Source organism: Anopheles cruzii, chromosome 3 (assembly GCF_943734635.1).
Source record: "Anopheles cruzii chromosome 3, idAnoCruzAS_RS32_06, whole genome shotgun sequence".
In the NCBI taxonomy this organism is placed as follows: domain Eukaryota; kingdom Metazoa; phylum Arthropoda; class Insecta; order Diptera; family Culicidae; genus Anopheles; species Anopheles cruzii.
The window spans coordinates 42,515,446-42,541,596 of record NC_069145.1 but is presented as its reverse complement, the minus strand read 5'-3'; the positions used below and the strand labels follow the sequence as shown (position 1 = coordinate 42,541,596).

Here is a 26,151-nt window from a genome sequence, read left to right as displayed (position 1 = left end):
CAGACAAACACTTTGCAGCCACCAAATCCGACGGAAACGTTCTCATATTTGGTTGAGCCAGCCAACATGATGCACGATTTAATGGAGCACAGTGGAGCACATCAAAAACAATATTTACCTCCGAAAAGCAAAATTTCTAGATAGACACAAACAATAGAAGCAAGGCGCAAATTTCAGAAACGTACGAAACAAATCTTACTGCCGGTAAGACCAGCACGAGGTAGGAATTACGTAGGTCACGGAAGGTAGGATGAATTGTGCATGAGCATGGCTGCAGTTCAATTAATTAAAAGCTGTAGAAAATCATAGATCGACCCTTATAAAAAGCAAATAAAAATACAACTGTGTTTTCCTCGCGACTCGCATTATAGAAGCATATTATGTGAGCTTAAAATCTACTATTGACAAAATGTCCCTCAAACATATCCAGCACGTTCGGGGTTCGGTTTGCCAAGAGCTGCTGTACAGTTAATGTTTCCGGATTTCGTCTAATCAAAGCCCCTCTCGCAAAATGCATGGCTTAACGTTTGGAACACTCAAGTAAATAAAATCAAACCGTTTCTTGTACAAAGGGCATAAATTACCAATTTTGCATACCCCGTATCGAACATCGAACATTAAACTAATGTTTAAAATACTATGATTTTTTTTTCTATGTCTCACAAATTGTGTTCGTGTGCAACAATTGCCGTCTAAATCATCATAAGAAATTATACAAATCCTAACTTGCAATCATACTGCTTACTGCTTAGAATGAGCATCTGAAGATACCCAATAAATTTAGTACATTTCTTGTGTATAATGTGAATGTGCGAACAAGAATTTCGACTTCTTCGGTCACGGTCGGCTTGTGTTTTCACGTTTGCACGATAGCAGATAATGTTTTGTTAATGCTGGTGTTCATTATACTTGTTTTCTTTCAGTTGACTAATTGAACATGTTCGCTTCTCTGTCGTATACTGAACCAATGTGCGGTTACCGAACAACTAATGCACAATATGAAACTAATCGCAGTGTCAAAGTCCAGGAAAATTGCCGACCACGCTTACGATTCGATTTGTTTGCATTTGCAGCCCTGCTACTATGGTTTGCTTTAAGGTGTTGTACTTTCATTCTATTGCTCACTCGCCTTTGAGATTTTCCGATCGGTTGGTGACACCGAGAAATACACAACTCAAGCAAGAAATGAAACAATCTGGTTGCAATGCAGCAGCTTTTTGAATTTGTTTTTTTCATCACATGAACTAAATTTATTGGGCACTCAAATAGTAGTTTAGCGAGAAGTTCATCGATGTCGAAATCCTGCATCCACAATGTCCTTCGAGTTTAAATAATATTGTGCCTGATGGCGATAGTGTGTTGCTGAAGTGTACCGAATGGCTGCTCCTAAGTATCTTATTGTTCTCTAAGCGTAACCAACGCGAGCTTCATCGTTGCATAGTATGTAATGCTTAATTGTTACAAAATGTGATTGTTGAATGCAGCCAAAACCTCTCTTGCAAACGTTTTCCTGCAAAAAAACACACGTTTAACATCTCATTGCTTGTCGCACCAGCCGGCGTTCTTTGGCGTATTAGACGAGATCGTTGACTGTTTGTACTGGCGAGTAAACTATTTGTTACTTGACTAGTTGGCAGTAGTCTAATACTTTGTCAGACGGTTTTTTATTTATATTTGTTTATCCTGCTGCTTCATCGCTAAAGTTAGTTCCAAAGGTACCTGCAGGTTAAATACTGGTATATTAATGTCTCCATCTTCTAGACGGGGTATAGATGGTAAAATTCAAGAGCAACTTCGTTTCTAGCAGAATTATCCGATTATTTTGATTGAAGGTAATTATGATTGTTCTCTTTCTGTATGTAGTCGAATGCGTTGAATGAAGTTTTACTTTAAATTTGGCAACAAATTCAAGAAAACTTTCAAATTCCTCTTCACCTACGGCTTAATTACAATTGTTATCATAGTGTAGTTATTGAATGTTTAAGGCAAAACTAAACGTAACAGTATGTTGGTAAGATTGGTTAAATTGTTGAAAGAGTTAGCTATTCATAAATAGCATTGTTAGGTTTATGTTATCGGTCGGACTGTTTAGTGCTCAAAATCAGAGTATTCGACTGAGTTTAAAGAATTTCCATTTCGCCAAGAGCGTTTGCGACTATCTGTAAGAATACTGGTGCAAGTAAGTTTTATTGGCTGGTAATGTTTGCAGTTATCAAAACGATAGAACTATCTTTTCTTTTTTTTTGTATTGAAGAGTTCCCATCGTCACAACCCTTTTCGCACAGGTGATGCTGCTTTTAACTCATTCAACGCGCTGGTGGAATCTAAAAGGTAATATTTTCATAGTTCATTACGCTAACATAATAATATCACACAGTCCAGAAGCAAATACACAAATAATTTCCTTTTAAACAGGAGTCATTGAAAATTGAAACTAAATCCGACATTATTATGTAGTGCGGAAACTTAAGGAAATTACCAAATAATACACAAGTAAGCTGCAACCTACATGATAGTGACTAATGCATTTCACCTGCTTGTAACATGCATAATACTTTAAGCATAAAGTAAAATAAATAAATAATTGAGCAATGTTTTCCAGCCTCCATCAAACAGTTTCATGGTACTTATCAAGAGGAAGTAAGGAAACAGAGAATATGTCAACGTCCTGACTGCACAGCTTGTCGTCTTTACACCGAAGCATTTCCTATGCTCGTTCGTTTGCTTAAGCCTCGTTACGCTTGCTCGTTAAGTGCGCAATAAACACCGATTCGTTCGTACGCCTTTACCAGATCAACGAGAAACGTTTCTTCTTCGGCACATGGTTGACGCTGATCTTGCGCAACTTCTCCGGTGCAACACCTTTGCGTGGTTTGAACAGATTTACCTGTAGCCCAACTTTAATCTTCTTGGTGAGCGCGCCCTGCGGAAAGACGGCCTGCACCTGCGGCACGACCGTGCTAGAAACCATGCCCCCTTCCGGTCCGATGGCATGCACCTCTTGGCGAATGCGTGAGATCACCGCAAAGTACTGCGGAAAGTCGTACGTTACGAAGCGACAAATACGTCCACCGCCGAGTTCATCAAGCTGCGCTAGATCTACAAGAAGAATCACACCACAACCGCCACGACACCACAGAAGGATCAGCAAATGGGGTACTAGAAATGGTCCGCCGCAAACCCCGTTCACCGCGGGTCGGGCCGGGTGCCTGCTACTTGGCTAAAGACATTACCTTCTGGTTCGAAGCACTCGTTCAGTACATCGTGCACGATTTCTTCCGACATGTCGATGTTGTGCTCGCGCCATGTTTCCCCATTATCCGACCGAAGGATAACGATCTCGCGCTCCTTGCCACGCAGCGACGCAAAGTGGGGCACCTCCATTATGACGGGCCCAAGGAACTTCGCTCCAACCGGGCCCAGCTCCAGCACGCGACTGGCCAGCGCCTCACCTTCCATTAGCGGTGGCGGATGCATGGTGCGCTGAGGTTTCACGTAGCGGCAGGTTATGCGCGTTGGCTGTGCCGCCGAGCGCGCAGGTACGATGATACGAACGCCGCTGTGACGGCATCCACGCATGGCACCGCCGCGCGCATCCACCAAGAAGGACACCAGGAAGCTAAAGAATGAAGCCGGGTGTTAGTTTCATGTCACAAGAACGGTAACGAGTGAAAAATCAAACAAACAGGAAAACGATAATAAGTAACTAGCTAGCAAGGTAAGCCCAACATCCCGTGCACTGAGCTTTGCCACTTACTTCCTCCAGTGAAGCTTTCTGTTAGTACGCAAGTAACCCGAACGAATGCATCGCACGCAGCATGGCAAGACGTTAGGTAAGCAGAAAAGTGAATGTAATTGTGGATTAGTCGAGCCCATCACAGAGAGTAGCAAAAGCGGTAGCGCGCGTGCACTTACCCGACGTGTGCCTGTCGCTCAATGTTGATGTTGTCCGTGAAATCGGCGGCCGATATGCCGGACTGCACCATCGAGGCGTGCTGGGGACTGATGGAGTCCTCGAGGGCCGTCGGTGGGAACTGGTGCGAGTCGTTACTCTGCACCATCTTGTTCGAGTCCATGCGCTCGTCACGCGTCACGTCTATCGGTAGCGAATCGTCTCCGAGAGATTTCATCTCGTCGACCGTCAGATAGCGGTACGGTTGATCAGACAGCACCGTATCCTCCCCTGCGAATTGAGTGTGCGAACGTGTTCGCTTTTCATTTGTTCGGCCACATGCCCGAGAGCCCGTGATCGCTTACCTCCTTCTTCTTCGGAATCGGACATAAATGTTTCGTGCATTGCCTCAGGAGCGACTACCCGGTACTTCTCCTCGGATGGCGGCTGCTCCGGAGTAGCTTTGGAATCCGTGACGGATTTCAGCGAATCGAGCACACTAATGTAGCCCAGCTTTTGCGCAATCTTCAACGATGTTTGTCCATTCTGTCGGAGGACCAGCAAGAGATAGAGTAAGCGAATCGATCCCGCAACGAAAGCATCTCGTCAACGCCAACTGCGTGCCGCAGAGAGTACTTACATTAGTAATAGCATTAGGGTTAGCATTATTTTCCAGCAGTATGTTAACAATGTGGCAGTGTCCTTGCTGCGAAGCTTGATGTAGCGCTGTGTAGCCGATACCGGTAGAAGCGTTTACGTCGGCACTCTGCTCGATCAGGTAGCGTACCATGTTTGCCTGTCCGAAGTGCGACGCTACGTGCAGCGGCATGTAGCCCGCCTTCGTGGCAGCCCGCAGGTTGGCGCCATGCTTCACCAGCACCTGCGCCACACTGACCCGGTCCTCCTGGGCGCACAGGTGCATCGGTGTCAGTCCGTTGCGCGCCTGGTGGTCCGGGTTGGCCTGGTGCTCCAACAGCAGCCCCGACATTTCGGTGTGGCCCTCCTGAGCGCTCAGGTGCAGCGGCGTAAAGCCGGCCTTACTTTCCGCGCTCGGTTGTGCCTTATACTTTAGCAGCGTTTTAGCAATGTCCAGCTGATTCTTGCGTGCCGCAATGTGCAGCGGCGTGTGCCCGTTCTTGGCCGTCGCGTGCGGACTGGCACCCTTCTCCAGCAGCAGCATCGCCACGTTCTGGTGATCGTAGTGGCTGGCGACATGCAGCGGCGTGACGCCATTCTTGCCCTGCGCGTCGACCGGCGCATTCTTCTGCAGCAGCAGCTCGGCCACTTTCATGTGGCCGTACTTGGCCGTCAGGTGCAGCGGTGTGAAGCCCTTCTTCGTCGTGGCATCAATCTGGGCACCATTGTCCAGCAGCACACCGGCGACCTAAAACGAGCAACGATTGAGGCGTTACAGTTCGTCACAGAGTTCACACACGGCGCCAGCCCTTCCGTTTGGCTGGTGTTTGACGTTCGTAAGTGTTAGAAACGTAGGTATGGTTTGTTCAAGGGTCAACAGGAAACGCAGAGCAAACACCATTCGAACCGCACACTACAGGAAGGCAAACACAAGCAGTTATTGGACCAGAATTAACGGAATTTTTCCACGACCGGCACCGCGTCGTGTGATGAGGAACACCGGAAACTGTTAAAAACGCAGTAGTCACCCGGGCAAAGTGACAGCAAAAGCAAACGCAAACAGAAACTCAAACCAAAACAAAAACAATAATAAACCAAATCGTATATCACTACACATTCGCGAATACCTGCCACTACTCACGGTCTCTCTCCCTCGCTCTCTGTGTCTCTCTCTCGCTCTCTCTGTCTCCTTAAAAGCCTTTGCACCTGCCAAAAGTTAATGTCCTGCGCCACACTCCGGGCACTACATTTGGCGCCGAAAGTAAGGGAAATAATAATAAAACTCCAAAACATAAGGCTCATTTTCCTTCCGCTTGCGACGGTTCTCGACCCCGTCTCACGCCGGAAGTGACTTGCGACTCAGCTTTATTCCAAGTCTTTCGAGTGAAGTTGGGCAACAAATGAAACGTAAGTAAAACTAAACATAGGCGGAAACAGAACTGAAACAACCGTCAAACGTCGTCTAACTGCGTTACTTTTAACCTATTGCTCTTAGCGTTCGTTGTGCGTTCGGATTGGATCCGGGATTCCTAGCGGCCCTAACGGCCCTTTTTCGGGCGGTCGCGGTACGATATGTATTAGCATCGGTGGCACATTCCGGCGGACCACTACGCCAACGCCGGCGCATCTCGTCTATATGAAATACTCCTGGTGCCGTATCCAAAACAGCTGCATCAGGTAGACCGTGTCTATGTGGTCCAACAGTTTTTTAGCAACGAGATTCTTTACCTCATCCTGGCCCTCCTTGGCGGCGATATGCAGGGCCGTGTACATGTCCTTCGTGACCGCGTCCACCTGGGCGCCGTGCTGCAGCAGCAGCATCACGATGTCCACGTTGCCCAGCCGGGAAGCGATGTGCAGCGGTGTTTGCTGTTCGCGAGCGCGCGCATCCACCTGCGCCCCGTTACGTAGCAAAATGCGAATAATGTCGGTCTGAAAGTGCACATGGGGCATTAGACACGGGCTCGGCGACTAGGGCTCCACCGGTGGAACGGCAGGACTTACCTGGTTGGCTCTGGCCGCCAGATGTAACGGAGTTTCGCCGCGCACCGTCGGCACATCCGGGCTGGCGTCGTGTTGCAGCAAGTAAATGACGATGTTCATGCACCCCATGAACGAGGCGACGTGGAGCGGCGTTAGGCCGCTCTCGGTGGTGGCACTAATGCTGGCACCGTGCTTCAGCAGCAGCTCCACCACCTTGATGCGGTTCTTCTTGCACGCGATGTGCAGAGGCGTGAAGCCGTTGAGGGCCCGCGCGTTCGCGTCCGCGTTGCGGTCGAGCAGGAGCTTCGCGACCCGCACGTGGCCGCAGTGGGCGGCCACGTGCAGGGCCGTCAGGTAGTCGACCGTTACCTCGTCGACCGGGGCGCGATGGTACAGCAGAATGCGTGCGGCGTCCACGTGCTCGCCCTGGGCCGCCATATGCAGCGGGGCGAGCCCGTTCTTCGTCTTCGAGCTGATCGGGGCCCCGCGCTCGAGCAGCATGTCGACCACCTGCTCGTGGCCGGACCGGGCCGCACAGTGGAGCGGTGTCAGCCCGTCGCGCGTTTTGCTCTCGATGTTGGCACCCTTCTCCAGCAGCAGCGCCACCATGTTGGTTTTGCCCCACTTGGCGGCCACATGCAGCGGGCTGATGTTGTGCTTGGCGGCGTAGTTCACGTCGGCCCCCTTCTGGATGAGCAGGTTGGCCATGGCTTCGTTGCCGTAGTGCGACGCGATGTGCAGCGGTGTGAAGCCCGACTTGGACGTCACGTCCGGGTTGTGGTCGTTCTGGAAGCAACGCAACGGGACGGAGGCGGAGCGAAAGTTAGTGGCACGTCCTACGGAAGTTAGTGGCTACTCACCTCCAGCAGCAGGGTAGCGGCCTTCACGTCATCCTTCTTGGCGGCGATGTGCAGCGCAGGCAACCGCACCTTGCCCCTGGTGTCGCTCTCCAGCAACACGGCCACCACCTTGTCGTGGCCCTGCTGCATGGCGACGGCCAGCGGCGTAAAGCCGTCCTCCGTGGCCAAGCTCTGGTTGGCACCGTTGGACAGCAGCAACCGGACGACCGAGTCGTGGTTCTCCTGGGCCGCCATATACAGTGGCGTGAAGCCATTCTGCGATTGAACGTTGACGGACGCGTTGTGCTTGATCAGCAGCTTCACCACCTCCTCCTGGCCGGCCAGCGAAGCGATGTGCAGCGCGGTGTTGCCCTTCTTGGTGGCGGCATCCACCGTCGCACCGCGGGCCAACAGCTCCGACACGACGGTCACGTGACCATCCTTCGACGCTAGGTGCAGCGCGTTCAAGCCATTCTGGTGGATCCGGCGAGAGGGTTGTTGAGGAAACAGATTAGGGACCATGACATCGAAACGAAATTAAAAGTACAACCCCAACCAAATCGGGAGCTAGGATTCTCAGGACCAGTGACGGATCCACCATCACTTTCGCAAGGGTCACGCGCACAAGGACATGGCGGGCCCACCCGGTTATCGTACTGTGGCGTGGGGGCAAGTTGTTGATTGCTGCTTGACAACGCTTGGAACCGCGCGCGTCTACCGCCGTACCCCGGTGCGGGATGACTTTCGCTTTCACGGCAGCCGATGCACGGCACGGCGACGACCATAACCTAACACACTCGCGAAGCCGGGGTTTCCTGTACGCATGGCCGAACGACGGCCGAACGGTAGCGGCGGCGGCGACAGCGATGTCCTGCGACCTTGCGCAGTGAAGTCTTGTTCGAAAACTGGCGTTCGGTACGGCTCGGTATTCCCCTACCGGTGAACGGCGAAGGATGACCGTCGGACTATGCGCACACGGAACCCATTGCGAAACAACGGACTGCTCGACGTAGCGCAGGTAGCGACATCTGTTGGTGTCGTTCTTCAGCAAAAACTTCAGGTTGGAAGAACGTTCTTTGCCCGTGAGCCAAACCGATTCTCAGAAATTCATTCCACAAATTACGCCAGCTTTCCTGGAAGCACTACTTACCGCATTGCAAGTATTGATATCAATGTTGTTTTTCAGGTGTTCCAAAACCTTCTCCAAGTTGCCGGCCCGAGCGGCACGCAGGAACGACGTGTTTCCATCGGACTAGAACGAATCGAAAGGAAAGAAGTTTCATTAATGCATGCGCTCCGCCAACAGTTGAGAAGTTTGTGGTGATGAAATCGTTAGCTGCTCCGTGCCGAACTCTTCAATTGCGAAACGGTAACTGAATGTTGCTTTAAAAATTGTGTTTTGATGAAGCTACCTATTGAAGTCATTTTAAGACAAGAGACTATAAGAGAGACCATTTTTGATTAAACCTATCGAATCAATAGTATTATCTTGCAGTGGGTAACACAATTGCCCATCCCGGAGTTCGTAAAACAGTCGCCTAATCGAGTAAGACCTCAACGTTCTTATTGATGCTCATACATCCTCCTCTCAAAACTAACGATTCAAATGCTCGTTCTTTTTCCCGTAGTCCTCGGCATGTTCATCAAAAACACGTTCTTTTCCCACGTCGGCAAAGCTACGGCTCTTCCTGCTGAGGTCATCCGTCTTCGAGAACTTCCGCTACTGTTCCGCTGCAAACGGGAAGTGCTGCAAACGATGGCTGACTTGGCCGCTTCGTGCCAACTCGGTCAGAGGCGAGTCTGTAGGCCAGCATACCGCCGAATCGATCGCACTGCCGCTGTCATAATGCAGTACACCGGGGGCATACAGCGTAGCGCCTTAGAACCTATGTTCCAACAAGCGAGTCTTTAAATTTCTTGCCTTAATTCGACGGTCCCAAATAACCTTTCTTTTTTCCGGTGGTCCGAGAGCCATTTCATCGACCATAAAAAAGTTATACCATGGACGAACGACTTGCGACTCACACCTGGGCTTCGTCCTCAGGCTGCCCGTCGTTCGCTGGACGGCCATTGGCAGCCGCTGGTGGTCCGCTTACATCACGGTGCGCCATCGTGACGAACGAACGAACACCAACCTGATGCTGACGCCAGGCAGTCTGGCGTGCGCAGAGCCCTCCGCCGGCCCGACATCTGCCATTTGAGCGAACGGATACCAGTCGCCCGGATTTCCGGAACGTGATATAATTGTGAATAATGTCTTCCACTGCTCGCATTCCGTCGGAAGGCCCGACATCCCACTACCACTGGACCAGCCAGCCAGTTTTAACGGAAGGTCAAAACTGAACGCTATGTTGCAATCGACGTAACAACGGCCATTCTCGTCGGTACATGGGGCGCAAAAAGCGCACCAAATGGACGTTATTGATCCACGGCGAGCATCTACAGTGCTTGCGCAAAGCTCCACCTATGAAAACGGGTTGAAATGAAGCCAGCGGCTGTGTGCTGAACGTTGGGGTTGGTCATCTTTGCAAGCTAGTGTCACAAAGTTGAAGCAATGAGCAGCTCAAGTTTGAGTTTCAGCACTGGGCCGGTTTTTGGCATCGTTCCAAAAGCACCCAAACAAGCGCCTCGAGGCAAGTAATTGGCTGCAGATAGTGTGTCGTCCCGGAGCAACGGCATCGGAATTGAAACGCAGTGTGCTGACGATTGCACTCTTGAGCTATGGCCGAGTTCTTGTTTTTCCAATTTAACACCTCGGCATTATCTACGCTATGAGTACTTATATCTTGGACATTCCGTACATAACCGTGTACCTAGTATATACCGGAATACGTCTATATTATATATACGTCTTTTGCGAACTACTTATATGATGGAAGCGCAAACATCACACGAAACAGTAGCGGCATTTTCCGGCGAGCCCCTTGGGTTTCAGAGCTCGTGTGGCTGAGTAGCGTTGCAATAACGTAACGTGTCATGTGCCTTGTTTGTTATGGTCGTATCATATTTCACTTTTAATAGCACATCTCGCCATACCTCAGCTAGGTACCAGCCACGCGACCGCACCCAACTATTGCCAGCGGCATGAGCAACACCAAACGGTGGAAAGAAACCCAAACAAAAAGCCCGACACGCGCCCCGAGAGCCCAGAGCTTGGCTGGGCTTGGCGTAAATGCCACATTGCCATATCAGCGAACCTTTTCCATGAGAGCACCCGCGTCGTGATTGACGGTCCTTGGCGACAAGCTGATCGTAGAAGGCATCGCCGGCCAACCAGCACCGGTCTCAAGGTGCGCGTATAATCGATACGGCAATCGACCGGGGGCAGACGAAAGCCCTAAATTAGAGGCTCATTTTGCTCCGAGAACCACCCTTGCACCACCCGGCAGCTTTTTGGTCCTTGAGACCGGCCGAATCCAACCGAGAGACTGCCATTTTGGCCCGCGGAACAGTAGGGAAACTCCCGCAGTTGTATGCGTGTCAGCCGTTGCTTCCTTCGCACCGGGAAATGGGTGTGTGCGTGTGTCAACGTGGACACGCGTCACCCCGTTCCCCTCTGGCTTTCAACCTCTGACCGTCTGCAGTAAGGACTACCGTGCGCTGCTGCTCCTACAAGATGCTCCTTTGTGATGCTGCCGAATCTTTCTCGCCATCCCGATGACGACGATGTCGGAAGCGGCGGAACACGTTCAGCTCAGCTCCGTCAGCTTCCGTTTGCTCCACTCTCACACGCGGCTCTCGGGCCCACTCTCGGGCTCGCGCCCGCCAGGGCATCCCGTCGGTCGGTCGGTCCCTTTCGCCATTTTCTCGCGTGCAACCAACAGGCACACACACACACACACAGGCGCAAACAGCAAACGACATGACAAAATATCGATCGCTCTGCGGCATCCGTTGGCTCGGCTCCGTTGTGGAGAGAATTTTCCCACCGCGACCCCGCGACAGGCCGCGGCCATTGGAACATCCGGCGGAAGAATTCGTTGCAATCGCCACATTTGTGGCCTCCTCCGTGGCTATGGCAGCTAAAGCATTTACAAGGGGCAGACTCAACGCCGTCGGACCGGTACGTCCGCAACCGCAACAGAAAATCGATTTTTCCTTGATCCGTCCATCCGAGCGTCCGAGACCTTCTTCGGCGAAGTGCCTGCGCCCTCTACCCTGCGTCCCACACACTCACCTGCGTTCCATTTTCGGTGACCATTGCCAGCGTTGGGAAAAGAGGTCCTTCCGTTGCGATCGATTAAGCGGGCGGCCGTCTGTAGCAGTGCACCCCCTGCGTATATGCAATCCCTGCGCGGAGCACTCTTCGTCCCCTGTGGACCTTTTTTAACGAATCCACTAACGCCCCGTGCTCAAGTCCGCAACAAACACGAACGCACCCTCTCAGGACTATCTCTCGCTCTCTCTACAGCAAACTGTGGGCCACTCGTGGGGCTACTACGGCGGCGGCACTCCTCACCAGTGGTCCTCGCACTGTTGCACTACTGCTGCTGCTACTACCACTTGGCAAACGTTCGCAGCGGTCCGCAGTCCGCTGATTGCATAATACTCTTAACGTGCGCTCTCCTTTCGCGGCGGATGTGGGCCAAAGTATCCAGGCAGCGGCGGCACACGTATGTCCTACATCCGCGGGCGCCCTTAGTGTGTGAGTGCGTGGATTGGATTAGTAGCGAAAACGGTTTGAGGTTGGTTTTTTTTTTCTTCTTTTTTTGTAGCTGCGCTTTGGCACTAACCTAGACTTAAGAACTGTACACACACACACACAGCGAGAGATACAAACACAGGGCGAAAAAATCACGTATCAAAGCGTTCGAGCAAATGTGCAAAAATGTAAAGTCTATAGCAGGGTATCCCTGTCCCTGCCTCGGCGGGGTCGAGAACGCGTTCAAAATGGCCGCAACCTTCGCCACGACGTGGGCCCTTTTCTGTCACTGTGGCTGCGGTTCGACCCCGAATCCCATTGAATGCGCGAGCAGCGGATTACGCGGGGGTGGGGGGCTTCCGGTTTCTGCCGGTGCTTCCGGTGCTTCTGCTGCAGTGCAGTAAAAGGGAAGTATAACTAGATATCACACTGATTTGTGGGGAGCTCTCGGTAGAGCCTTGATCCGGTACACTTGGGGTTTTATCGCGGGTATCCTTGCCGACGGTTCCTTGTAGACTGAGTGAAAATCGGCCCGAACCGCTCAGGATATAGGGCCCTCCAAGGGCCAAGTTCTCCTCCGGTTTGGTGGAGGGGCACATGACACATGCGCGCATCACGCATCATTCCCGACGACGCCGATCCTGGGGCGTTCGATGTTCGAAAACCCGAACCCCGTCCTGGAGTGCCGACTCCGTGCCCGAAACCTCTTTCGAAATGTCCCCGCACCGTAGTTTGGGCGGAAGCCGGCTTGCCAAAAACGTAAACAGCGAGCGCACACCGCGAAACGGGCCACAGCGCACAAACACATCGCCGCGTCAACCGGGAGCTCACCCACACACCGGTGCACCTGCCAGGCTCGGCCGGTGGGCTCGTCGGCTCGAGTCCTTGCGAGGCACGTGCTTCCGTAGCGTTCACACACACACACACGCAACACCGAACTGCAGGGGTGCGTTTCCTGTGCAGTTCCTGCGGTGCTGTGCGGCGCCGGTGTGTGTTTCCACGCTAGGGTCGGCCGCGGTGTGTGTACGTTGTGTAGGTCCACGCCAGGATAGGCGCAGGGGGTTGCAGTGCAAACGTGACATCATCGGAGTGCGGTGCCGGTGCCAAAGTTAAAGGGATATTCGTATGGCGTCCGCCGCGCGTCACGCCGGACTGAACTTGGGCCCTTCGGCCCACACCCTGCGGCAATAATAATGGTGAGCCATTAGCGTACCCTTTTGCCGGTTGCCTGAATTTTCTACATTTTATTGTGCCACACACACGAACGCACGAACCTGTACCCTGCTCCCTAGCGTGATTCACGTTAATTGATGTGTCGCGTTCGGACGGCTTTATGCCGGCGGATTTCGGGCGAGGGTTTCCAACGAGGGGGTGCACAAGTGCACCGGAAGAAGCCGGAGCGACTGGTTTGGCGTGACAGCGGGATCTGTGCCTCGTCGGCTTCGTTTCGGATCCCGATAGTTTATTATCATGCGTGGTCGGGGCCTTACAAACAAAAAAATTCGAAGGTCCGCCAAGTGTTGATGGTCAACGCGGTCAACTTCATGACAAATCGATGCCGCACTAACACTGTTTGACACCATCGGTAGTGTTGAAAGCCACAAATCCGATTGATTGTAGTCCCGCAGCAGGTGCTGGAAGGCAGGAAGACTTACAACAATCAGCGCCGTGTCGAGGTCGGGAAAATCGGTAGACTAAACGCTGTTACCCAATCTTGTTTGACTTCCTAAGAACGTAGCGCAAAGCGAGCCGAACAGGTAATTAATGGTTGTAATTTGCGCGAAGGTAACCTTTTTTCTATTTTACTACCACACACTCTTTTCTGAAACAACGTAAAATAATAGATTCCAACGGGTATTTTTAATTAGCCTGCGGTCGGTTGGCGATACCGATCGAACCTTCAGAGTGTATAAACTTGAAACGTTGAATGGAAAACACTGACAATTCTGCTTGTTTTCGCAGATGCACCAATTCGCTTCGGGCTATTCGCTCAACTCAAGAAGCCGCTTCGTTGACAGGTTTTTCACTCTATAGGAGAGATAGAAATCGAAACGAAGAACGTATTGAACGATATACCGGAAGAAGACTTTGCGGCATGATTTGAAAACTGCAAAGAAACATTGGAACTAGTGTATTGACGGGATGAAATGAACTTGGAAGAATAAACAAAGCGTTTTTGAGTTATAAGCCAATTCTCGTAATTTTTTGGCCACAGAAGTATACCATCAAACAAATGTGCTGAAAGGTTGACAGCCAACCGGAGAAAGTACTGCCAAACGACCCACATATTGAAACAATCATATAAATGCGAACAACAATACAAACTGCAATAAAACAAACCCTATTATTTCAACAAATGCAAACCAATCAACCCTCCGACACGAGCAATCGCATTGGCGCCTCCATTGCGCTGGGCATCGGCAGCAACTAAATTTAGTAGCCCCGACAAACCTTGACCTCTGGCTGGCGCCGAAAAGCTGCGTAATGACGAAAAGCTGCGTAATGAGCGACGATGACGGCTGCCAACACTAAAACACCAAAACTGTTTCCCGAAAGGGCAGCGGAGCAACAGCATGTAGCACGGCTACCAAAGATGTGTTTTCTGGCCATTGGGTCACGAAGGGGCAGTCAGTTTCTTGGCAGCTGGTGCTGTAGTGCGGCCGATAAGTGGTCGCCACCGGTTCAGCTCTCCCAGAGGAGGTACTTTGCCGAAGCCAATTCCGTAATTTATGTGAAAATAATGTTAAGCGAATGCGTGTATTCTGACGATAATGGTCCCAAGGCAGGTTGGACCCAAGGCAAGCGCCAGGCCAATTACCAAACATTGCGAAAGAAAATAACAACCCTGAGAAGACTTTTTGGGGTAACAAAATCGTAGTCAGTCTCTTTTACCTTATCGGAGGACTGTTTGGCACATCGCAACAGGATCTGCAGCAAAGAAAAATCAATCGTTCAGCCTGCCAACAGTTTTGCCCAACATCCCGTGAGGAGCCATAATATCTCTCTAATGAATGCGAATATTTGTTGTCCGTTGAGTGTGCTCCAACGCTCCGAGCTCCACCAACGACACTTTCGGGTGGCGCTTCCCTCAACTAGAGCGGAGCATCATGCTCGAGAGTAACACCACCAACCGCCCATCACGAACACACCAACAGATCACAAGCCCAACATAAATAGCACCTCACGGGTGAAAGCGAAGAGAAAAAAAAAGAAAATGAAATCTCAAAGCGGACCCCGAGCGGCACTAATCAAGGCGCAAAAATCCACTCGATGATGACGACAACGGATGGTGATGCTAAAATAGCATAGGATGAAAATAAACACACACACACACGGGCACTTACGCCAAGACTCTGCAGCGACGGAAAACGCTTCTTCAGGGTCAGCATGCTGGCGGGTTCCGGAAAATGCTCGTACTGTCACCAGAGCCTGTCGGCCTGCCTGCCACGAAGATCCTTTTCACCAGCCCAAACAGCAGCCACCAGACGTTTCACTAGGCCACGGAACAGGTCACTCCTCCAAACGAAATCCTTTTCGCCGTGGTGCACCGACTTGAACGCACTGTCGCAGATCCCCAGCGTTGGTTGAGGAAGATCTTCCGGACCGTCTTTCAGGGTCACTCTCACAATCACTTTATCGTATCACTGTGAGATCTTCGGCACCCTGTTAGCACTGTGTAAACTCAGCAGCTTAGTGCACCCGTTCTGATCGGACCTCACTTGGATTGACCGGACAGATGACGGCCCGCGTCGTCCAACTCGCCTGAACTCGTCCTACGCGTCTACTAACCGCAACTGGTACGCCGAAGTCGAATTAGCTTACGAAACCGTGACCACGGCTCACGACTCACGGCACGACACACACACACACACAAGCGCGCTCGTGAACTGGCACGCTCACGGCCGACAACAAACGTGGTGGTTGTTCGTGAAGGGTTGATGGGTCTTGTGATGGGAAACTAACCGACAGACACACGATCGCCGATTACCGCGAAAAGTCACGACGCAAACCGTCAACCACAGGCTTCCCTTTCTGGTCCGTCCTGGTCGGGTCTCGGCATGGAGATATTCACAAAAATAGTAGCGACGGGTGGCCCGAAGCACGCCATTTCCAAATTGACGACGCCGACGCGGAAAATGCATCAAGACCACCTACGGCCAATCGGTGTGTTTGTGTGTGTCGGTGTGTGCGGTTCGCCGAGGGTGGTCATAAATAATCTATCCCGTCGCTTGTCTCTCTCTCCCTCTCTCTCGTGATGGGTTTTCCGAGAAAAACTCCACCACGGATCAGCGGTAGACGTCACCGGACGTGGAACATGTGTACCGTCTGCGAATGCGTTAGACTGTGCCAGGGGACGTGGTCCACGTTGGAAACGTCACAACGCGTGTCGTATGTGCAAAATTGCGAAGTAACCTGTTTCGGTTTCCGTTCTGGAATTGGTGAGGACGAAGTCGGAACTTTCGTAACAGGTCACATAATTGATTATCGTATTGCATAACAGAGTAGCATTGTTCGAAAGACGTTTGAGTTGTCCGTACATCGCCATATCACGTTTGTTACATGATGAATGTTTTGAGACTCGAACGAACGTGAAGATCTTGCCAACTCTTGCCAATAAATGCCCAGGTACCTTTCGTTCTTGTGGAAGTTCGCACAAATTATCAGAAATCACGCGTCCTTGACAGGATCTAGGTCACATTTACTGTTGTAACTACAATTACTATTCCGAGTTTTTAATTAAATTACTTGCGAGCGTTTAATGGTGTTGCCAAGAAGAATGGCAACAGAGCTACTGGAAGGAAGTTTTATATAGCAGAAAAAATTGTCTTCTTCTTCTTCTTTTTTGGCGCTACAACCGCTGAGCAGTCTTGGCCTGGCACCAGAGACAATGCTAATCTCTGGATGCTCTTCTGTAACATTTAATTTTTACAGACGGGATTGTTAGCCCCGCGCCAACCCCCCTGTCACGCCGGTATCGGGAATCGAAACCATGGCCGGTTGAGTGACAACCGATCCCGGGATTCGAAACCCAGGCCAGCTGCGTGACAGCGAAGAGCACTACCGACTGCTCTATCAGCGGGGGAAAAAATGGTCACTAGGACCAAAAAGAGATAGTAACAGAAGTAACAGAAGTCTCAAATGGCCTCCATTGGAAAAGCATCTAAAGAACTGGATTGTTGACCACAGGAGCAATTATGTCGCTGTCTCTACAAAAATGGTTCTATGTGACGCCAGAAAGTTTACCAAAGAAAACGATATTGCCAATTTCGTTGGACATTTCGTCTCGGTATTCAAGGTTATGAAACGGAATAATCTTTCAGGGAAAACCAGCAACAGATTGGCCCAGAAAATGCCAAACTTGTCCGACGACCAAGTTGGTTATTAGTTTCATGGCTACTGTGATGAATAAAGGAGTTATTGGATTCGGAATCTATCCAATAACTCCTTATCCAATAACATATCACAAAGTTAGTTTATAATTTTTGAAGAAAATATTTTTCAATTAGGTAGGTTTTAATTAGGTTTGAAAAAGCGTAAAATAATTAGAAAATACTTTTTTTCAAATTTTTCCATTTCCAATGGATTTTCATTTTCCAAAAACCTGGCTGCTGCTAATACAGGATAAAATACGATATTTCCATAGAATTTGTTGAACAAACTGACGGACCGTTGTTAAAACGTGCAGATCTTTCCAACATTCAATTCCGTTCGCTGCCGAACACCACCGTCTCGAACACCACCGTCATCCCGAATCCCGACTACGGTCCTGATTGTCTAGACGAAGTTATTCAATTTAAAAGAACAGAAATCACTCGAAACCACCGGAACCAACCGGAACCCCACCAGTCGGGCCTGCAATTTAATCGCTTTCGCATGACACCAACACCGCCAGCGGACAAACTTTCACCGATCATCGCTCAACCTCGACCAAATTTGAGTGGCATTTTTCCGCCTAGACAACTTTGCGGGGCGCCAGTTTCCCGGAGTCAGAAGTTGTGACACTTTGCCGCACGATTATCCAGCTTCCTCGTGCGAACACGCCTCACGTAATTAGGTTATGGGTACTGCCCTCCGCCGGCTCGGCTCTTACTTCTCACTCTGGGGCGATGGAACGTTAATAGTGCCAATGCGTGAACACTCAAAGTCATCCGGAACGTGCGGCGAAGGCGAAGGCACTTAGTGCGCCGACGGAATATTGCGGTTGCGGAATGTATATTTGATGTTACTGTTGCATGTTTTTTTTTTTGTTCGTCCAGTCACTCCAGTCACTCCACAGTGAGTCGAGTGAAATGGTGAGTACACCGCTCATGAAGCCTAGTACGCCACCGGTGGGCGTCGCCGACGGTGAAGCGCATTCGAGCGCTCTCAGCAGTCAAGCGTTCGCAGGAGGAAATCCTGGGTTTCGTGTTAAAAAAATGAATGAAAGCCCGCAGGTCATAAGCCAGCAAACAGTTTAACCCTTTTCGTATTTCTTCGCGTCGGTCTGCTCGTGGGGAGCATGTACAGCACCCCTTTGGGTGATCCTGGCTGCCTGGGTTCGCCTTTTGGTCCCATCAACCGACGGGCAATTTCATGATACGTGTACGCGCTCAGGAGAGAAAGGTAAAAATAAATGGTGGTCGTTGTGGCGAAAGAAAACCCGCTGGCTACCGACCGTAGGGTTTAAAAAATTCACATCTCGCCTCCGATGGACGTACTGTGAACGTAACCTACTGTATCTGACCCCACTAGGGTTTGGCCTTCAAGTATTTTATTTTCTATTAAAGTGGGCACATTCGTTTCAATTAGAGTAGCCTTTCCGAGGACTCGTATCCCGATGCTAGTGCACAAGTTTTGAGCTACTAAATGGACTAAAACGCACAACAATATCTGCTCCATCCTCGAGTGTGTCCGTCTTCCGTCTGTCTTTCGCAATGGTCCATCAAAGAATGGGTCTATCTTCGCGAACACATCGCTCGCTCAGATCGTGTCGTTGTTTTCCACTCGTCAGCACTACAACTCTACGTTACTATACTTTCAAATACAAAAAAAATATCCACCAATAATGGGCTCAGCGGTGATGAAACACGATGGAAAACTATTCACTCTGTCACTCCGGGCGACGACGCCACACTTCATCAACGTCCAATGCCAAGTCACTCCCGGTGGCGCTATTTTTGGCACCGAGCACCGCGAGTGAGAAACCACGACCGCCACACGCGATCTAGACTTCACCGTCCGACTGTTCGAGCCGACCGTATAAACGGGCGCGGAACCGTATATCGTCCACCCCCGGTGGACTGTTGCGCGCCTCTCGCGCGCCAACCGAGACTGAGTGTGTCCGATGGTGTCAAACTGGCCCCCGATCCAACCCGGTATCCAGTGAAGACTCCGATCGGTGGTAGATAGCGAAAGGTCCACGTTTTAACGTGACACCGCCAAACCGAATCGGAAGGAAATCGCCATAGGAGAACGGGTTAGATTTCTTTCCCCGCTTGGCATGCCTTTTCCGCCATGCCTGCGGTGAGACTAGGCATCCTAGGACCGCGAACAGGAAACTCGACTCGACAGTACGCCGCTTCGCTCTCTATTTCGACCGTGCCGTCCGGAACAAATCGGATTTCAATCGGAATTCTTTTGCGCGAATTGAGTGAAGCGCTGCGCTTCACCGATTCGCATGCACCATCGATCGTCGGTGCATTCGAGGTCGCAAGGTGTTACTTCGACCATTTGCCGTGCGAAGATCACTACACTTTTAGTGTCCGACGACTCGACTCGACGATCGTTCCCGCTACAGTTTTGTTCCCATCCGTCGAATTAATGACTTTTTCATTTATTGAAATCATTTGGAACATGTTTCCCTATTCAAAATCGTGTCGAATCATACCACTAGTTACTCTTTGAGCTAAATGACATCGTACACGAATTCAGGTCTTCCAGTAAGAAAACCTGTCAAAACTTATGAAGAAAAAGAGGTCCATGTAGGTGTGTAACTAAGTTTTCAAAACAACAAAACCAACTGGTTTTGATATTGATATTTGAAAGTAATTTTATAAAAACTTTCAGCTTATGTCAATTTATTCGTTCGCCCGTTTACGTCAATAGCAGCAATACCATGTTTATCTCTCTCCAGAATATGCCCAGATATTGCAATTGCAAATATTGTAACCAATTTGTAGTCCAATTCGTGCGACTTTGCCACAGTTGCCGATTTGCCACGTAACCAATGGAATGAATTTCTGTTGCATTCCAAAAGCTGAAAACCATCAATTTGCACTTGTGCCAGTTTCTCCACATGCATTCTACCAACCCCTTTTTTCGTTTCAAAGACTGATGCTTCTAGTCATTATTGCTTAAAAAAGTTGTTGGTCGTGTAAAACTTCAGGTTGGCGTGTTGAAATCGAAATCAATAAAATGTTTCTACGAATTAAAGTTCCAATTGTTGGAGCCAAATCTGGTGAATACGGTCACCATGTTCACCTTGGTTACCCCTATCGACTTCTATCTATTTCCAGACCTACAAAAATTCATGCATGGATAGCGTTTTTCATCAATCAATGATGATGTCATAATAGCTTTGGAAGCGTATTAGCGTAGTAAAATATTTATTTTTATCGTATTTTGTCGATTTGGTCGTTTTAATCGCCTTAAAGCTATTAGAACGACCTAAATCTACTATTCCGAACAACTGTCCGAAATTATGTAACTTCTACTTTGACCCATAGAAGCAAACAAACATGCGCCCAATGAAGGATCTCTGTTGCGTTTAAGATTTGTTATTTCCATAACCATAACAAACGATACGAGACTGGGAGGAAACAAAACGAAAACAAACGGCCAAATTTGCCTGTAGCTGGTTATGTCACACAAATTCTGCAGAGCCTCAAAAGACGCCGGTACGCCAATAACCTATTTGTGGTTTGATGCAGTGTTACATAATGTGTCCATCACATTCAGCAGTCACTGGCAGCACTTCTCGGCCGAGCCCAATCCGTGGCCGAGTCAAGACAAGTTATTGAAGCACATCACGCGCTCGGTACCACTCCCTTTCGCCGGAAGTGTCGTTGTTTGCGGTTGCTGTAAGTCGTGTCGCAGAAAGTGTTCAGTATCTTCCCCATCAGTATACGCCTACACATCGGTTCAGCGGTTTGGATGTGATACAGAGGACCAGCCCGGCGAGTGACCACTGCATCGAGGAGCGTGGCGCATCGGGCAAGGAAAGGGCGCAACTTCCGTTTGCAATTCAGACATCCTGGCAGGGCATATAAATTGTGTCGCCCAACGCCCATAAAGGTTTCCACCAGCGTTGCACTCGCTGGGTCACACCCGGTGACCGATATAGTTGGGTGACGCTGGAAACGGGGCCACCGCAGTCAGGGTAGACTGAACCGTGGCGTGTGATCAACACGAACGTATAACAAATGATGCGGAGAAATAATCCGCACTTGGTAATCCGATTCTCCTGTATCACTTAGGACACCGAACGCAGCAGTAGGCCACCGTACTGGATCACCCGGCCAGCATAGCCTGGGTTCTGTGTCCAGATTTGCTGGCGCCAGGTTTCGTGAAGGGCACCGACATAGACTCCTACCTCCCACGGTCTGACCCGTGGAACTACGCCTGGTTCCGATGAGCGATCTCGATGAGCAAGTTCACGACAATGCTGATTTATTTTCTTATATACGAGCGCTCTACGCCCCCAGCGTTTCTTGCACAACCCATCACAGCGCACGTCTTGGCCATTCTTCATTATCCGGAATACTTTTTGGCGTCCAAATTGATGTTGGTATGGCGTGGGGCAGCGGATCTGCTAGCCAGTTCGACTTATCATCAATTCCGGTGCGAACCGGTTCTGGCAAATGAGGCGAACAGTGGGCGTACCGAAAACTTTCTTGGCCGATCTTTTCTTGTCAAAAAGGCCACACACTCACACATTACGGTTTTTGGCACCACTTCTGCCGGGGCTTTGGCTTTCAATGTTTGCTGGAGCAGCACAAAAACACAAACCCTCGCTTCCCGTCAGCTACACTCATAGCCAGCATAAATCTTGGCCGGTGCAATGTCAACACTAGCCCGAAGCTCGTTACGGCAGCATTTTGAAGACGATCCAAAATCAACAAAAGTCCACGACGGAAACGTCACGCCAGATAGGAAAAAAATGCCTCTTCTCGGTTCCAATAACTTTACCATTTGCCCGTCCAGAGACAACTGTAGCGTCATTCATAATCCCATTCCATATTCCGTACACGTAAGCCTTTGGCCCGTGGTAGGGCGTGCCATTTGGTGGCGGGCAATGAATAGTTGCGGAACTGATGAAGCCGGCATAGAACTTTTCCATTTTTGGCAATTTTCTTCGCCGGTACAGCCGGAAGATAACTTATTGGCCACGAGCTACCTAAAGCCATGTAGTGACAGTGACGTTAGCCTTAGGTGGCAGTGCTTGTCGTCGTCACCGAGATGGTCAGAAGTTCCATTCGCGATGTTGCCTGAAAAGCGAAACCCTGACGTGCGAAATACACGTATGTACTGCTCATTTTATAACCGATTCTAAGGGTAAAATAATTTAATAGAATAATCATTAAATTATTTTATAAAGTTGTCTCCAGCGGTAATCCAAGTTCAACCCTGAAGAACAATTGTTACCATCACAAGGTTAAGTCATCTGTTGATGTCCATGTTTACAATACGACGTTAGTACTATTCATTACACGAAAATACTCCATCACTCCTTTACCCGATAAACACGTCCCGATCGTTCATTTTTGCAAATATTTAAATGCTAACGGGTAATCAGTCACTTAACAGAACGATTTGCTACGGTATATGATATGTTGGGTCGCCTAATCTTAGTACCGAACACGCGACTTATCAATTATATGCCCCACATAAAACTCGTTGCTAGAATAAAATCTGACAGTGTACGTCTCACCCGTACAGCTTATTTGACTTCGCCAGCCCAATAGTTCCATTCTGATGTTCGACTAACACGCAAACCATGAGCTAGTTGCAGAAGTTTTACATAACCAACGATGCTAAAGGGTAGTAAACAATCGCTTCCAACGTAGCAGAAATATGGAACCGGGATTTGGGAAGCAGAAATTATGCCTCGACACTGCGTAACAGTGCCCGTCCCTAGCATCCAGCAACGGCTAAAAGTTGGCTTATAAATTTAAAACTTTTTAATGGGGAATGGGCATGTGCTAGTCTATACTAACACGATTTTGGAGCCACTTTTTTGCCCTCTGTGTGCCACTTTTTTCGACAATACAGGGCATTAGGCCTCGTAGCGTCTAAGCCGATTCGTTTCTGAAAGGGCATTCCCATTTTTCTGTCCTCTTGGGTGCACTTTTTCCTGCGATAATCACATTGCCAGAGTGGCAACTCCATTTGTTCCATGCAAACGGAATTCAATGCACATCGTAGCAATATTCCACTAGACCACTGCATCGTGCAGCAGTCCTTCAATAGGGGGTACTGTGAGGGTCATGTGAGGTTCTGTGCAAACGACGACATGCTGCATGGTTGAAATGTAGAGACCATTAGGACGGTGGGGCTGTGGATAGCATTCGGCCCAGTAAAGGGCGATGAATAAAAGTGGTAGGTTGGCAGTAAAAAGAGGCGGTGCTTGCCGAAAAGTGTTTATGTGATTTTTAGCTATTATTTTCATAAACTAACTCGTTTCTTAACTTACTGTCCACGTCTGCAATGGTCGTTGGTCTGGTGTCCAGCATAGTTGTTGCTTTGTCATCTTTTCAAATATGTTATGAAAATGTTTCGTTTTCACCACATTAGGTCGAGTATGAACAGATCGTTAGTCAGTAGAGAAACCTACTGCTTAACCGAACAATGTTTACATATTGCCATACTCGCTGTCTGCCCCCCGCTGATAGAGCAGTCGGTAGTGCTCTTCGCTGTCACGCAGCTGGCCTGGGTTTCGAATCCCGGGATCGGTTGTCACTCAACCGGCCATGGTTTCGATTTCCGATACCGGCGTGATAGGGGGGTTGGCGCGGGGCTAACAATCCCGCCCGTAAAAATGAAAATGTTAGAGAGAGCACCAGAGATTAACATTGTCTCTGGTGCAGGCCAAGACCGCGCAGCGGTTGTAGCGCCAAAGAAGAGAGATACTCGCTGTCTAAAGGGGTCAAGTTTGGCAATTTTCGTGCTTATTTGACGTGTTTAGCAAGCATTGAACAATACTTCCATTCCACCGTCCGTTCCGTAGGTTTCGTGTAAATTAACTGATTACCGTTCGACAGGCCCACTTACAGGATTCCTTCTGTGCCCGCACAACTGTTGGCTGGACAGAAGAAAACAGCTCCAAGATTCGATGCTCTTGACGCACCGAGAATCATAAACACTAGTTCATCGTTTGACCAGAAACCAATGGCTTTAAAGGTTTTTTAAACAAATAAAAAAACCATCGAGGGCTTACTTAGGCTTATCTCAGAGCAACAGAGCAGCATAGAGTAGCAGCAACAGAGTTCGAGACATAAACCAGACATGAGTCCGGAAGCATCCCACAGGCGTCTAACCCCACTAACCAAGGCTAATTAAAAAAAGAACGGTATTTTTTTATCGGCATGCTTTGAAACCTCACTTATTGTGTGAAAAGCTGTTCTGGAGTGATGCATTTTTGCTAAGACTCAACTATCATGATGAGGAGTACCATTTTCTGCTATATGAGGGCTAAATCAACAGTAGAAAACAAATTACTTCGGCATTATGTTCCAGGGATTATTTTTTTGCATGAACCCTACAAGTTGATGGCCTTTACTGGTCCTGGTGACTCGAAAGCTGACCAAAACATGACAATAAGAAAATCATTCAAGAAGGAACAAATCATATTGGCGAAGATTTCATGATATCAAGGTTTTAGGCTATTAATATCGCTGTCCATACCAGCCAACCACTGGGAACATGTGGACACCTATAAACCTTGAAGACCCCTCTCAATTTAACAGAATTAGCTAAATCAATCAAAACAATCTGGAGTAAAATAACACCTGACGACTCTAGAAAGAACCACATGACAGAAGTATGATGTTTGGCATATTGTCCGCGCGGAATGGTAAGGATTTAAATTTCTTTTTGTACTTGAACTAAACCTCTTTTTGTTTTCTGCTCTATCTTGGCACAAACGCGGTGCCCAATATCAATGGAGTGCGAACAAGAAGTCTTCTCGCATCTAGCGAGTACTAACGAGTATCGTAATTTGCAGCAAAAGTCAGCTCTTTTCTAGTCTCGTGCCGGATTCCAATTCGTAGCCGTAACGCCCTGTGGCACGTTTGGGTCTTGAAAAGTGACCCACCATCCAGAGAGCCAGAAAAAAAACTCAGCAACTTCAATCAAATACACATTTGTACTCACCCCGGAGTGATGTTGGCTATGGCTGTGACTGTGATGATGGTGCTGCTGCTGCTGGTGGTGGTGGTGGTGATAGTGCACCGGCATGTGCTGGTAGTATCCTTCCACGTGCTGATAATGGGGATGCGGTTGATGGTGATCGTCGACCTTGGGCGACAGTGGCAGGTGATGCGGCACCTTGTGCGATCCCTTGCTGTTCGACATATCGCGGCTCGCGCTGTGGACCAGGGACGAGGTGTGCGCGTGGTGCCCGTGTCCGTGGCCGTGCCCGTGGCCATGGTGGGCAGTCGGCGGTGACGGCATGTTGTGGCCACTGTGCGGCAGATGGGATGCGTGCGGCACACCGACCTGGTGCCCATGGTGGTGCGGAACGTGCCCCTGAGACGCCTCGATCAGCGTCGGCTGAATGTGAGTCACAAATTGGGCCATTTCTCTGACGCAACAGGAAACACACACACACACTAATAAGCCGTTTCTAGTGGGCACTGCACGGATAACGAGTGAAGATATAAACACGATTACCTACTCTAACTACTTGTAGCTTTCCACAAACAACAGCCCAAAGGGGGCCTTCTTATAAGATACACTTGCGGACTATCACTTCCGGGCACGGTCAAGCTTAGTAACTAATGCGCACACTACACACAAAGCGATACTTCAACACACACACACAAACGACGCCTTTTTGGACACAATTCTGGAAAAGATAGAGCAAACCAAGAAACGGACAAATAGGTTAGCGAACGCCCAAAGCTCAATGTAACAGCAGAGTCGCCGCCGATCGCTAGACGGCACCAGAAATTGATGGCTCG

At 49.4% G+C, this 26,151-nt stretch overlaps 1 protein-coding gene across 2 annotated transcripts; it reads right to left on the bottom strand.

The window, feature by feature from the left end:
- Positions 1-1,575: 1,575 nt before the first annotated feature.
- Positions 1,576-25,768, bottom strand: LOC128272010 (ankyrin-3-like). Of its 2 annotated transcripts, none has more exons than XM_053009715.1 (11): positions 25,343-25,768; positions 8,501-8,602; positions 7,372-7,824; positions 6,533-7,297; positions 6,257-6,460; positions 4,533-5,276; positions 4,258-4,438; positions 3,916-4,183; positions 3,758-3,775; positions 3,234-3,619; positions 1,576-3,099 (listed from the first exon to the last, which is right to left on the bottom strand). In XM_053009715.1, the coding sequence occupies exons 1-11, from the start codon at positions 25,766-25,768 to the stop codon at positions 2,786-2,788; spliced, it is 3,861 nt and encodes a 1,286-aa protein (XP_052865675.1). In that variant the 3' UTR covers positions 1,576-2,785. The 2 variants fall into 2 exon arrangements, with proteins under 2 accessions (XP_052865675.1, XP_052865676.1); XM_053009716.1 differs by lacking the exon at positions 25,343-25,768 and adding an exon at positions 11,528-11,655.
- Positions 25,769-26,151: the final 383 nt, after the last annotated feature.